Genomic DNA, 15,778 nt, shown 5'->3' with positions numbered 1-15,778 from the left:
ACAAAGTCTCCAATCCGCTCTAAGGCTGAGTAGGATAGAACATGTGGCCCTAGGTTAGAGGTCAGAGGTCAGAAATCCTAGAATACAGTTCCTGCTGGAATCTCTTTTTGACAGAGCAGGGAAGGAAGAAACATTTGGGAGGACACCGCTGACTAACAAGAAGCCCTCCAGGAGATTTCATCAGGGTCTCCATTCTGACAGGGTTAGAGTCCATTCTGATTAATGTCATGCTATTCTTATTGTTAAATATCTTGAATTATCCCTGATCTTATCATATTTCTTTCCCAATCATTAAAGCTGACATCAAATTTAAAATACTGAGAAAAACAGAACTATACTTACGGAAGCTCAACAAGGCTTTCGAACCCTCCCAAGCTCTCGGCCAGAGTAAATAGCTATAGCAAAGAAAACATGAATTTAGATTTTCTAGTAAAATGAAAATACTAAAATCTAAAAATAAATGTTTTTAGGCCAGGCACAGTGGCTCATGCCTGTAATCCCAGCACTTTGGGAGGCCAAGGCAGGCGGATCACCAAGGTCAGGAGTTCGAGACCAGCCTGGCCAACATAGTGAAACCCCGTCTCTACTAAAAATACAAAAATTAGCTGGGCATGGTGGCACGCACCTGTAATCCCAGCTACTTGGAAGGCTGAGGCAGGAGTATCACTTGAACCCAGGAGGTGGAGGTTGCAGTGAGCTGAGATCATGCCACTGAACTCCAGCCTGGGGAAAAGAGTGAAACAATGCCTAAAAAAAAAAAAAAAAAAAAAAAATATTGCATTTGAGACTTTGCTCTGTGGTTACCACTTAAATAAAAAAATCTCTAAATGCTTCCCAAGTTATACATACTTCCTTGTTAATATATATCACTCATGAAATACATCCTTTAACTCCCTACTGGAATAGGGGAAAAAAAACCACTGTTTTTATGTTGAGTGTGATAGTGTCATAAAACTTTACAAATGTTTTAAAAGTTACTTTGGTAAATGTTTTAAATTAAGGTGACACCAGGAACACTGACTAATCTGGCAGCTTTCTGTTAATCTATTCTGTAGTATTTAAACTGCATGAGCTCAAGGTTAAGCCCAGTGTATGGAGTTGAACAGGCGGCCTCTTGCTCAAGGCCCCTGAGAGCCGCCTCCTGGCTTTTTGAAAATTAGACAAAGGCCTCACCCCAGTCAGATGCAGCTTAGGAGGCACAGGGTTTGGAAAGCCATTCATAGGATGGATTTTAGAACAGCCCTTGTGCAGTGCACTAACTGCACACTACTTCGAGGTTTTACCTATTTCATCTGAAAAAAGGGGTTCACTTTTAAATAAATGCATTAGAATACTCTGTGTCTCCAAGTTGATAGTAGTATGTGGAGAGTTAAGAAGTGAACGTATTTAGATGTCTGCTACATTGTTGTTTAAGTCATTTTCAACCCAATGCATTTCATGATAAAGAGGTTTATGAGTGTAACCTGCAGATACAAAAACATTATCTGGCTTGAGTAGAAGTGAGAGATAGTGAACTGCTGTAGGGCCTTACCTCCTACAATTTTAAACCTATTTTGTAAGTTTACCTTTAGGTTCTTGAGGAAAATCTCAGCATGCTGAAGAGTGCCCTTAATATAAAAGGTGACCATCCCTGTACAACCTGTACACTGACGCTTCGCCAACTCATGCTGTGGATGAGAGGGCAGCCCTGTAATCATAAGGTATCATAAAAGTCTCATTTTAGAATCAAACATGTAAATTTTTTGGGGGGGGTGGTATTTTTCACTGTCTGCTTAAGTAAACTGCAAATAAGCCTAAGATGAGAATTATGCCATGCTCACATCTGACTACTTGCTCGGGCCCCTATCTCTCCAGCTTCGTGTTGCCTCATCTTTTCTACCCTCTTCAGCTTTCTTTATGCCAGCACCACTGCACTCCCTTTCATCTCAGGACCTTTGCATATGCTGTCCCTTCAACCTGGACTTCCCTTGTTAATTACATCCTGTAATTTCTCATGTAGCACCTGTCTTAGCCACCAGACTTCCTCCACGAGGGCAGATCCATTTCTTTTGTTACTAATTGGATCCCAGTTCCTAGTGCAAAGCCTGGCTCATAGCTGGCATTTAATAAACATTTCTTGAACAAACCTCCAATACCTTGTCTATGCCCTTTTAACCAATGCTGCCCATTCTTCATGGCATAGCTCAAACCTCTTCTCTCTCCCTCCATCCAAAATATATATCAATCAATAGCTCTTTACCTAAAGTACATTTAGGGCATTTAGTTTCATATGTATTTCGCTTTGGTTTCTCTAAATCCCTTGTGAATTTCCTAGTGAAATTCCAGTTTTAATTTTTCTATATATTTTAGATGCTAGAACCTTCAAAAGAATCTAAAAAGAAAAGAACTACTTAGGACCACCACAGCTTAAAAGACTGGTAAAAATAAATTCAAAAAGTAAGATGTAAGTCAGCTAACTCCACAGAAGCCTTTCTAGATGCTGGAAGAGGTGAAGGAATAGAAATACAGAAGAGAAACTCAGGGGGCCGGGCGTAGTGGCTCACGCCTGTAATCCCAGCACTTTGAGAGGCCGAGGCAGGCAGATCACCTGAGGTCAGGAGTTTGAGACCAGACTGGCCAACATGGTGAAACCCCCGTCTTTACTAAAAATACAAAAAATAGCTGGGCGTGGTGGCGGGCACCTGTAATCCTAGCTACTCGGGAGGCTGAGGCAAGAGAATCACTTGAACCCGGGAGGCAGAGGTTGCAGTGAGCTGAAATTGCATCATTGCACTCCAGCCTGGGCAAGAGTGAAACTCTGTCTCAAAAAAAAAAAAAAAAAGAGAACCTCAGGGGAATTTTGGCACTTAATATCACGTCTCAACTGGGACAAACCTCTATCAGATTAAAGTGACAGCTAATGCTGAATAGCAGACTGACAAGATTATAAGCAAATCAACTGTAAAGTCTAATGTTAAAATCTTTCAATAGGTATACACAAGCCTTCAAATCACGGACCACTACAGGAACATTTAATGCATAAAACTGATTTTCTAATATCCAAGCATCCACTAGACACCACCACAGGAACATCTAATGCATAAAAGTAATTTTCTACTATCCAAGCATCCACTAAACTAGAGGCAATACTACGGTACAGACCAGGTCTATCTTCTTTCCACCTGACCCACCACAGAGCCTGACACACGGCAGTGCTCAATAATAAATGAACATTATACGTGAAAGCACCTAACTTACAAATAAATGTTACATAAACACGATGCTCAGGATAACTACTGAAATCCTAGTGTATCTGCTTAGAAATCAAATTAACATACCAGGATAAATAACCTTTTCTACGCAAGGATTAGATTCCAGGAACTGGGCAACTGCCATTCCATTTTTGAAATGCTTTTCCATTCGGACATGTAGAGTCTTCAGACCTCGATTGCAGAGGTAACAATCAATAGGAGATGGAACTGCTCCAAGAGCTGCAAAATGAACACATCCTGGATAAGTTTGAAGGCAGGGTATGGCCGATAAATTATCTGGCTTCTCTTTTCCATTATAGTGACTCTCAGAAGCTAGGTGTAAAGCTCAATGTTTGAGTTCTAGGAGGAAAATAATATATCAAATCAGAAGCAGGAGAACAAAGCACAGAATGTGCTTAGAGAAATTTACTTTAAAACGGGGGGAAGCAAATATGCTGAAAACTAAGTAAAAGCACAATGATATAAACTTCTCAAATATGAAGATAAATAGTCCTTTCTATGATTTTAATAAAATCATAAACTGTGCATAGCCTAACCTTGTATTTCTTTGAAAAATTATTTTAACATACAGAGAAAAACAGCAGTTCAAGTCCTATTATTACTGAATATTCTACTAATATTCTATTTAGCCTTTGTGCAAAGTGGCCAATGATTTCACATGCCTTCAGGATATATACTTCATTTCTACTTTTTATAAACCAAATGACACTTATCAAGCAATAAGTTTCAGTTTCCCTCCTGGAGGACATTTTTTATGTTCTTTTTTTTTTTTTTTTATTAATTTTTTTTGCATACAAAAACAATAAACATTTTCTAAAAATACATACAAACAAAAAGATGCGTATCAAACATATTAGGAAGGTTGCACATGGGAAGTCGGGGAATAGAAATGGGGGTGGGAGTTAAAATAAATGAGAGAGGGACTTTATATGGATCAGTGATAATAACTCAATCCTCTATTTGACAAAGAAGAGGGAGAAGGAAGAGGAAGAAAAAGAAAGTGGGATAAAGGATCAGAAAGGGAGGAAAATAGAAAAAATTAGAGTATGACTCCAGGGTAGACCTGTTTTGTTGTCATTGAGTTGGTTGGTTGGTTTGTCTGTTGTATTCTTCATGTTTCGCCAAGTTGGCCAGACTGGTCTCGAACTCCTAGCCCGAAGTGATCAACCCGCCTCGCCCCCCAGAGTGCCGGGACCACAGGCGTCAGCCACCACGTCCAGCCCCCACATTGCTTCTGGCCTCCGTGGTAGACCTCCCAGACGGAGCGGCCAGGCAGAGGAGCTCCTCACTTCTACCTAGACACGGGGCGGCCGGGCAGAGGGGCTCCTCACTTCCCAGACGGGGCGGCCAGGTAGAGATGCTCCTCACTTCTTCCCAGACGATAGGTGGCCGGGCAGAGGCGCTCCTCACTTCCCAGATGATGGGCGGCCAGGCAGAGGCGCTCCTCACCTCCCAGACGATGGGTGGCCGGGCAGAGGCACTCCTCACTTCCCAGATGGGGCAGCCGGGCAGAGGCGCTCCTCACTTTCCAGACGATGGGTGGCCGGGCAGAGGCACTCCTCACTTCCCAGATGGGGCAGCCGGGCAGAGGCGCTCCTCACCTCCCAGACGGGGCGGCCGGGCAGAGGCGCTCCTCACTTCTTCCCGGACGGGGCGGCCGGGCAGAGGCGCTCCTCACTTCTTCCCGACGGGGCGGCCGGGCAGAGGCGCTCCTCACTTCTTCCCAGACGGGGCGGCCGGGCAGAGGCGCTCCTCACTTCCCAGACGGTGGGTGGCCGGGCAGAGGCGCTCCTCACTTCTTCCCGGATGGGGCGGCCGGGCAGAGGCGCTCCTCACTTCTTCCCGGATGGGGCGCCTGGGCAGAGGCGCTCCTCATTTCTTCCCGGACGGGGCGGCCTGGCAGAGGCGCTCCTCACTTCCCAGACGGGGCGGCCAGGCAGAGGCGCTCCCTGGAGGACATTTTTATTCCTAATCATGTTTATATTTTACCTGTCAAGTTACAATGGCTTAATCCTAAACTATACTGGAGATAAACTAAGCAATGTAAATAGGAAATGGTGTTTAGACATCTATTGAAAAATGTAAGTTTATACTCTAAGTGCTATTGAAAATTAACCATCATTCCTGATATAAAAGGTATCATATATGAAAGCCCTCATTTCAAATGTAATTTAAAAAAAAAAAAACCCATTAAGTCTTGAAACTAAAAATTCACTAGCGCTTTATCAAATTATGATTATAATTAGGATGGACATGAAAATTAAAAAACTCATTTCTTATATCATGTCATAAAGCCTTGCTATGCTATAGTTTTTGTTTTTTGTTTTTTGAGATAGGATCTCACTCTGTTGCCCAGGCTGGATTGCAGTGGCACGATGTCAGCTCACTGCAACCTTCGCCTTCCAGGCTCAGGTAATCCTCCTGCCTCAGCCTCCGAGAATCTGGGACCACAGGCACGTGCCACTGCACCTGGCTAATTGTTTTGTATTTTTGGTAAAGACAGGGTTTCGCCATGTCGCTCAGGCTGGTCTCAAATTCCTAAGCTCAAGTGATCCGCCTGCCTCAGCCTCCCAACGTGCTGAGATTACAGGCATGAGCCACTGTCCCCAGCCTGCAATAACTATTTTTATAACACTTTCCTCTAAAATTAGAAAAAATTTTTTTGGTTGGGCACGGTGTCTCATGCCTGTAATCCCAACACTTTGGGAGGCCAAGGCAGGTGGATCACCTGACGTCAGGAGTTTGAGACCAGCCTGGCCAACATGGTGAAACCTCATCTCTACTAAAAATATAAAAAATTAGCTGGGCATGGTGGTGGGCACCTGTAGTCCCAACTACTCAGGAGGCTGAGGCAGGAGAATTGCTTGAACCCAGGAGGCGGAGGTTGCAGTGAGCTGAGATCACGCCACTTCACTCCAGCCTGGGCGACAGAGTGAAACTCCATCTCAAAAAAAAAAATTAATAAATAAAAAATAAAATCAGAATTTTTCTCCTCTATTTTTCATTTCTTCGTAAATTATTAGAATGCCATCACTTCACAACACTTAGTGGAAATACAAATATCAAATGTAGTCATTGAGAGCATCATAGAGAATCTGGACTTTTTAATACTTACAGTTTTGCAAGAAACGAAGCCTATTATGAAGGCTTTCACAATTAACAGACACCAGGCCCATCACAACATCACTGTGGCCTAAAAACAAAAGACAAACAAAAATTTCAGTTAGAAACAATTTATGTTTACTCCTTATTTTATAACTTCCAAAATGTGATTTTCACTTGAAAAAACTCTCAGGGAAAAAGCTCTATAAAATAAGTATAAGTAAACTTTATTCAACTGGACAGTAACAAAAGCTATGTCTAAAACAATAAAATAAAAATTATATAAAAACAAAATGTTCCTTTAAGGTGTCAGCAAGATAAAAGCATAACTTTTTATGGCCAACTTTAATCCTCTTCTCATAAATCATGAGCATAGTTTTGTGTACTATTAATGAAACCCTACATTTAATCAAAGGATTTTTTTTTTTTTTACTTTCTACATGAGTCACAGAAAATAATCTATAAAATAATAAAAAAAAAGGGATCAAAAGCCAAGCCGTATGCTATTTTCACCTATCCATGAAAAAGAACATTCAAAGTATGCATCTTACCATTCATGTATTTTGTTGCAGAATACATACAAATATCAGCTCCCAGAGCCAAAGGGCGCTGAAAGAACAAATTTTTTACTTTAAATGAGAAACCATTTGAAAATATGCTTCATTACCTGCCTATTTGCAATTGTAAATTCCATTCTTATTCTAATCAATACTAACTTTGCAAAAGTATGTGCATCTTAAAATTTTCCAGGGTCTCTGATATTATTTCTCCTTTGCCTCCCTCCCACCAAAGAAAAATGTAAAGTATTGAATCCAGTATTTAATCTGAAGGCAAAAGTTTCTTGGAAAGAGCAGATAAGCCCAGGTCAACTCTTGAACCTGTTTCTTTATAGCAATTGCTGAGACTCTAGTATTTTATGACTCATTAAACATATAAAATAGTTGACATGAACATTCAGCAATTTTTATGTAGAGTAAGTATAACTCATCTGCTGAGATTTTTCACCAGTAAAACCTCATGACGCATGCTGTGATTATTCACATTTAGGGTTTGTCATGATCTTGATTCCTAATTACTCAGCCCTTCCTATGCGTGGGATTCACATCCATGGATTCAACCAACCATGGATAAAAAAATACTTGGAAAAACAGAGGAATGGTTGTGTCTGTACTGAACATGTACAGACTTTTTTGTCATTAGTTCCTAAACAATATAGTGTAAAAACTATTTATAAAGCATATACGTTGTATTAGGTATTATAAGAAATCTAGATGGCCGGGAGTTGGGGAATGGCTGACACCTGTAATCCCAGCAATTTCGGGGGCTGAGGCAGAAGGATCACTGGAGATCAGGAGTTTCAGGCTGCAGTGGACCATGATCAAGCTGCTGCACTTCAGCCTGAGTGACAGAGCAAGACTTTATCTTAAAAAACAACAAGAAAGAAAGAAATTTGCTGGGCGCAGGGGCTCACACCTGTAATCCCAATAATTTGGGAGGCTGAGGTGGGTGGATCACTTGAGGCCATGAGTTTGAACCCAGCCTGGCCAACATGGTGAAACCCTGTCTCTACTAAAAATACAAAAAAAATTAGCTGAGCATGGTGGCACGCGCCTGTAATCCCAACTACTCAGGAGGCTGAGGCAGGAGAATCACTTGAACCCAGGAGGCAGAGGTTGCAGTGAGCTGAAATGACACCACTGCACTCCAGCCTGGGCGACAGAGCAAGATTCTGTCTCAAATAAATAAATAAATAAATAAATAAATAAATTTGTCTGAAACTGGGAGAATTAAGAAAAATAAAAAAGAAAAGGAATTTTTTAAAGTGTTTTCTTTCACCTAATTTTCCTGTAAATTAATCCTTTAAGTCGTGGAGTATAATGTGATGTTCAATACACGTGTAATTGTGTAATGATCAAAAGCAGGGTAATTAGCATGCCCATCATCTCAAATATTTATCATTTCTTTGTAGTAGAAACATTTAAAATCCTCTCTCCTATTTTGATATATACAGTATCTTATTGTAACTATGATCATCCTTTTGTGCAGTAGAACACCAAAACTTATTCCTCCATTCCTCCTTCTAATTATAACTTTGTACCCATTGACCATCCTCATTCCTCCCCACCTCCACCCTCCCCTCCCCAGACTCTGGTAGCCACTGTTCTATTCACTACTTCTATGAGATCAATATTTTTTACATTCCACACATGAACGAGATCATGCCATATATGTCTGTCTGTGCCTGGCTTATTTCACTTAACATAATGTCCTCTAGGTTAATCCCGTAGTCTTAAAATGTATTTGTTTACAAGGAGAGTGAAAGGTGTAGACTTTCCACCTAATAATACATTGTCAGGCCGGGAGTGGTGGTTCACGCCTGTAGTCTCAGCACTTTGGGAGGCCTAGGCGGGTGGATCACTTGAGGTCAGGAGTTCGAGACCAGCCTGGCCAACATGGTGAAACCCCATCTCTACTAAAACTACAAAAATTAGCCGGGGGTGGTGGTGGAAACCTGTAATCCCAGCTACTCGGGAGGCTGAGACAGGAGAATTGCTTGAACCAGGGAGGCAGAGGTTGCAGTGAGCTGAGATCGCACCACTGCACTCCAGCCTGGGTGACAGAGCAAGACTCCATTTCAAAACAAACAAAAAAATACATTATCAACATCCTTCTCTTTACATTTTCCTAAACATAGAACTGTGTGTGTTTATTTCACCCTCACTAGAGCTGTTTAGTCTTTGGAAGATATTAGTATAGGTGGCTATGGGAACTTTTCATTTAGGGTATTTCAAAAATAGGATGCTTTAGGTAAAATATTGCCCAAAGCACTCTCTGCATATGTGTTTGCACATCTCTAAAGGGATGGGGTCAAAGTAGGTGAGGCCTAAGGTCTTTTCTAGTGCTAACATTCTGTAAACTCTACAGCCAAAAGAGAAGGAAAAATAAAAACCAAATCACTAACACCTCTGATCTCATTATCTTCTGAGAATCATGCTACGTACTTTATACAACCCAGGGAAGCACTGTACAAAATACTTTACCTAACTCAATAAAATCAGTACCTTAATGGCTGTCATCATACAGGTGAGGAAAGGGGACTAAGAAAAATGAGATAGATCCTTCAGATTAAAAAGCTGGTAGAGCCAGGACTCACACCCAGAATGCCTGACTCCAGAGGTGCTACTCTGAAACTTCATGTTGGTAGGTCTATTTTGCCTTTCGTGAGACTTACAGAAGATCCAGAGGACAAAAGACTGGGAAGAAAGAGAACATATTCCATTTTCATGAAGGTAAGACAATGAGAAGATTTTTTTCAGGAAGATTTGCTTCATGGAAACAACACATGTGGCTACTTAGGGATGATGTGATTCTAAGTAATTCAACTGGAATAAATCCAAATTGAAATGAAGCAAATTCCAACCATTGGCATGAGGAATGTGATGTGGGCTTCAAAAAGGTAGAAAAACTAGACCTATGTTAGTGACGGTAATAGGAGAAAGAGGGCCAGGTTTGATGAGTAACCCGGGCAGATCCACGCTACAAAACGTTTGCAATCTTTTTGGGAATATACAGGACTCACTGAGTCTCAGCTAAAGCTATCCTACGCTGTATTAACTGGCCTAATGTAAGTGGCATATGGACTAAGGAGTTGCGATAAGGAATCTTACACTGAAAACAACCTGGGACAAACAGACGATGCCAAATAGACAATGCCAGAAGATTTTTCACTTGGAAACAGACTGCTTTACCTGATAAAATCAGCAATCAAAGATACATTATGAGCCAAAGGCAGATGGCCCATGAAGCTGTCTGAATGCAATGTAGCCAGGAAGTATGCTTCAGAAAGGAAAATAAACCATGACAATGTCTTCGAATAAAATGGAGAAAGGTGAAGAGCAGGTTTATACAAACTGCCCAGGGAGTCAGCCAGTCACATGGAGGCAGCAACCTGGATCAACTTCAGGGACCCAGAACAGAAGGGGGGAAATGTAAACAATAAAACCTGTAAACATCTGCCCAATTGAAGAGCCAGAGAAAATGAGCTGGGTTTCAGGAACTCTGCAGAATAAAGATGAACTACAGGAAGTGTACTAGGTACGACAAGGTACAGGCAGGAAGAAAAGAGCAGGAAGACGGTAACTCCTAACAAGGAAAGGAAAGAGTTGGGTTACCCAGAGGAAAGAGGGAGAACCTGTGTGGAAAAGGCAGGAAACAAGTTAATTATAAAGAGATCCCAAAGTGATCTACAAAAGAAAGTGAAGCAAAAAAGAGGATGAAACTAGACACAAGACAGAGAAAAAAGGAAAGGACAGAGGATGTATGGGGGGGGTGGTCTGGGGAGGAAACAAATGCAGAGGGCTAGGTAGGGAAAGACATCTTTCAAGAGAGCTGCTATGGTCTGAACATTTGTGTCCTCCAAAATTCACAGATTGAAATCTAATCACTAGTGTGATTAGGAGGTGGGCCTTTGGGAGGTGATTAGGGTGATTTGTGTCTGATATGGTTTGGATCTGTGTCCCCACCAAATCTCATGTTGAATTGTAATCCCCAAATGTTGGAGGTGGGGCCTGGAGGGAGGTGATTAGTTCATGAGGGTGGATATCTCATGAATGGTTTAGCACCATCTCCCCTTGGGACTGTCCTCACAATTGTGAGTGAGTTCTTGGGAGATTTGGTTGTTTAAAAGTGTGTAGCACCTTCCCCCTCGTTCTCTCTCTCGCTCCTACTCTGGTCATGGGATGTGCCTGCTCCCCTTTGCCTTCCGCCATTACTGTAAGTTTTCTGAGGCCTCCCCAGAAGCCAAGCAGATGCCAGCATCATGCTTTCTGTACAGCCTGCAGAACTGTGCGCCAATTTAACCTCTTTCTTTATAAATTACACAGTCTCGGATTATTTCTTTATAGCAGTGTGAGAATGGACTAATACAGTGCCCTGATAAAAGAGGCCCCAGAGAACTGCCTTGTCTCTTCTACCATGTGAGGACACAGCGAGAAGGCTCCATCTATGGACCAGAAAGTGGGTCCTTACCGGTACTGAATCTGCTGGCACTTTGACTGAGGACTTCCCAGCCTTCAGAACTGTGAGAAATAAATTGCTGCTTATAAGCCACCCAGTTTATGGTATTCTGTTATGGCCACCCAAAGAGACTAACATAAGAGCGCTATAAATACTTACAGCTATAATGTAAAATAAATAAAGTAAAAGTTCAAAATAATAATAAGTTAAAGAGATCGAGGCATAGTATATGGAGTGCTGAAGGAATAAAAACTAGAAGAGAAATAATATATATAATATATACTGAAATCATTGAGCATCACTTTTCTTTTATAATATATATAAAAATATTCAAGGTGACTGAAAAATATGACTGATTTGTAATCAATGCATAAACATTGAAGTCCTTACTATGTATAAGGTATTAGCAGATACAATCACATAATAAGGCCATTTCTTCAGAGTTTACACATCCTAAGAGAACTGGTAAACTGGTAAGATTTTTTTTTTTTTTTTGAGACAGAGTCTCACCCTGTCACCCAGGCTGGAGTGCAGTGGTGCGATCTCAGCTCACTGCAAGCTCCGCCTCCCGGGTTCACGCCATTCTCCCGCCTCAGCCTCCCGAGTAGCTGGGACTACAGGCGCCCACCACCGCGCCCAGCTAATTTTTTGTATTTTTAGTAGAGATGGGGTTTCACCGTGGTCTTGATCTCCTGATCTCCTGATCCGCCCGCCTCGGCCTCCCAAAGTGCTGGGATTACAGGCGTGAGCCACCGCGCCCAGCCTTGAGAACTGGTAAGCTTTAATAAATAAAGAACACAAAGTAACATGCAGGATATTAACATAGGTTTGAAAAGATATTAACTAATGGTAGAAGAGGTCCAAATTTAATTCTCGGTCCAGTAAATAATTAATTATGATTAGATTTCATGAATTTGATCATGATTTTAATTTAAGCAAGTCCTTTCTTTCCTAATTACAGATATATGTGGTCTGCTAATTGTGCCAAAAAAATTATTTTCATTTACCTGGAAATATGGCGACATAAAAGTGTTATCCACGACCAAAATAATGTCTCCATGCTTATGGACAATATGTGCACAGGCTTCAATGTCAATCATCTTCTGGGTCGGGTTTGTGGGGGTTTCGATCCAAACAAGCTAAAATAATTCAGCAAATAACAGTAGTTTGTAAAAATAAACTTTACAAACATACATCTCATATATTATAACAATCTGGGAAGCTACATTATATAATGGAAACACATGGATGATGATGTTGGAGGTTCAAATGTGAATCCTAGCCTTACCTGTAAATTTCTGAAGCCATAGGTATGTAATGTAGCCTATTGATCTGTATAATTGGGTTGGTAATACCTACCTTACAGAATTTTTTGTAAAGATCAAGTGAGATAACGTACATGTAAACAGAAAAGTACTAAAGTTAATTACTGTACTTTTCTTAAAAAAGAAAGTGTATTCCAAAGACACAGCTCAGTGTCTGGAAATTTTGTTCTCAAAGATGAATAACATAGATTGTGTAAGAATACATCCTAGAATTTTAATGAAAGAGAATTATCCCTATGATGCCAAAAATATATTTAACATGAACTTAATGCCAGAAACCCTAGAAACTATAGAATAAGTACCTAAGACTTGAAGAGCATGGTCTTTAGACTAAAGAAGAAAAGTGACACCCACAACAGAAAACCTGGTTACCGCCTACTTTAAAAGTAACAATGACCTTTATATCTCAAAACCTACCACAATTCAGACACATGGTAGACGCTTGATAGTTATCAAAAAGACCAAAGAAAAGAATTCCATTTGTTGAACGAAATGCCATTGTACCGAATTACTTTTTTTTTTTTTTTTTAAGTGGCAGGGTCTCACTTTGTTGCCCAGGCTAGAGTGCAGTGGCATGATCACAGCTAACTGCAGCTTTGACCTCTCAGGCCCAAGTGATCCTCCTACCTCAGCCTCCCCAGTAGTTGGAACTACAGGCATGTGCCACCATGCTTGGCGTTTTTTTTTTTTTTTTTTTTTTTGCAGAGAAAGGGTCTCGCTATATATCTCGAACTCCTGGTTCAAGTGATCCTCCTGCCTCAGCCTCCCAAAGTGCTGGTATTATAGGCATGAGCCACTGTGCCCAGTTGATTCTTTTTTTATTACCTGTTATTTAAATGGGCAAGAGATCTGGTTTAATACTCTTCTGATTTTAGAGTTTTACTCTGGAAAAGATAAGATGGTTAAATAATACATATTCTACAAAAATCTTGAATTATTTAAAGAATCTATAAAAATTATTCCTGGTAAGAATTTATCAGTCCTACTGATAGTAAAAAAAATAAAAATTACCAAATAAATAAAAAGTAGGTTTTACATGGACTTAAACATTCTACTTCAAGTGAAAAACCTGATATTTTAGGAGGGAAAATGTATTAATTCAAGTTGGTAGAGTCTCTATATAAAATTCTGTTGACAAGACTTACTATACTCATAATTTGCTTTCCTCCCTTAGAAAGATTCAGACCAGGGCCAGGCACGGTGGCTCATGCCTGTAATCACAGCACCTTGGGAGGCTGAGGCAGGCGGATCACAAGGTCGGGAGTTCAAGATCAGCCTGGCCAACATGGTGAAACCCCGTCTCTACTAAAAATACAAAAATTAGCTGAGCATGGTGGTGGGCGCCTGTAATCCCACCTACTCGGTAGGCTGAGGCAGGAGAATCGTTTGAACCCAAGAGGCAGAGCTTGCAGTGAGCTGGGATCGCGCCATTGCACTCCAGCCTGGGTGACAGGGTGAGACTCCGTCTCAAAAAAAAAAAAACAAAAAAGAAAGGCTCGGACCAGCTATTTTAATGTGTCTTTTCTCCCAAGCAAGATAAAAAACAAGTTCTTCTGGAAACAAACCTTAATTACCAAAAGCTCAACCACGTTAATGTGCAAAGTAATTATTTGTACATGAAAAGATATTTATTTTTTAGCATTCATTGCAACATAATCTTGGGTACAATTCTAACCTTTTAATCATTAGCACAAAGTTGTAAACAGCTGACTTATAAAAGACACTGGTCCTTCTTTTATCCACACAGAATTTAAATGAAGTCCCAAGAAAGAATATCACATATGCCATTCACTCAGACACAGAACATCTTCCGGTGGCATACAAACTTCCCAGGATGGAAGCTAAAGATTGCTTGTGGCCCATTCTCTACATCTAACTAGTATCTGGGCAGCACCCCTTACAGCCCGGCAAAGCCACTGTGCTTAGAGTTTGGGGGTTTGGCAGGCTTCTTTTTCTATAATCCAATCTCTGTGATGACTTCTGTTACCAATACTATTTTGGCTATGCAGTTAAAAATTAGGTTCTCCTGCATAGAAATTCTTTTAACAATTACCATGTATCCAGGAACTACACTAAGCATTTCATATTCATTATCTCATTTGATTCTCACACTCCCCTTTCTAAAAAACCGGTATAATTATCTCCATTTTGCAAATGAAGAAATTGAGACTTGGTTAAATAATTTGCCCAAGATAATACACTAACTAAGATACAAAATTAAAATTTGAATTCTACTCCAGAAATCATGTACTACCATTATGCTATAATACCCCGGAGATGACAATCTATCTTAATTTTGTTGATGTTTCCAATGGCATATAATAAAATTTGTTATTCACATTAAATTATATCCTCTAGTAAACAGAAATGATGAAAACAAAACATCGAAGGAAAAACAGGCAAAACTGAAAACGAGCTGAGTTACCTTGGTTTCTGGTGTAATTGCTGCCTCTAGTAATTTGATTTTGGAACAATCAACAAAAGAACTCTTTAATCCAAATTCGGACGCCACTTGCCTGAAGTACCTGTTTGTACCTGAGACAGAAGGGAATCAGATAAATGAAAAGAACATTGCATTAAGAAACATTCATTCCTTTACGTATAAACACTTATAAAATATATGGAACTCTCAGTCACCAAGAAAAATGCAACTAAAAGCAATTCTAGTTTGGTTAAATAGTTTGGCTATCTGATATAGTAAAGAATAATAAGGTTTGTTCTTTAAAGTCTCAAGAGTCAAATAAAACACACTTGAGATCCAAAAGTAGCATGAAGCAAATAATGTTTCTCAAAACATCCAATCGCCACTAAGTGACATGCTTCCTGAAACATCATATCTTTTCAAACAATTTCTACCTAGTTCTCAACTCTAAACTAAATGAATCAATGTCAATGAAAGGTTCGAAATAAATTTCAATATACTTTGTAATGGAAAAGAATTGGTTACTATTCTTTGTACTTTTTCGATCTTTTTGTTATGTAGTTCTGAAAGTTTTAATCGATAAAATGAGACAATATAAATCAAAGTATCAGATTTTTACAGTGAAAGAAGGTAAATCATTTGACTTAAAATAATTTCTTTTA

General features: G+C 40.1%; 1 protein-coding gene across 9 annotated transcripts in view; it reads right to left on the bottom strand.

Annotated features, from left to right (window-relative positions):
- Positions 1 to 15,778, bottom strand: part of CTH (cystathionine gamma-lyase) — a 40,186-nt gene that overhangs the window by 10,154 nt on the left and 14,254 nt on the right. For 8 of the 9 annotated variants that reach the window (XM_063625317.1, XM_063625319.1, XM_063625320.1 and 5 more), the window contains 7 exons: positions 15,120 to 15,229; positions 12,377 to 12,508; positions 6,905 to 6,962; positions 6,367 to 6,444; positions 3,318 to 3,470; positions 1,566 to 1,687; positions 343 to 395 (listed from right to left, as the gene is read on the bottom strand). In XM_063625317.1, the coding sequence (XP_063481387.1) occupies positions 343 to 395; positions 1,566 to 1,687; positions 3,318 to 3,470; positions 6,367 to 6,444; positions 6,905 to 6,962; positions 12,377 to 12,508; positions 15,120 to 15,229 (706 nt within the window). The remainder of the gene's footprint in view (positions 1 to 342; positions 396 to 1,565; positions 1,688 to 3,317; positions 3,471 to 6,366; positions 6,445 to 6,904; positions 6,963 to 12,376; positions 12,509 to 15,119; positions 15,230 to 15,778) is intronic. The other variant, XM_063625322.1, reaches the window with a different exon arrangement.

The sequence above is a fragment of the Symphalangus syndactylus genome, chromosome 12 (genome assembly GCF_028878055.3).
Source record: "Symphalangus syndactylus isolate Jambi chromosome 12, NHGRI_mSymSyn1-v2.1_pri, whole genome shotgun sequence".
Taxonomy (NCBI): domain Eukaryota; kingdom Metazoa; phylum Chordata; class Mammalia; order Primates; family Hylobatidae; genus Symphalangus; species Symphalangus syndactylus.
Note: the sequence above shows the minus strand (reverse complement) of the source record. Positions and strands in the feature narration are given on the sequence as shown.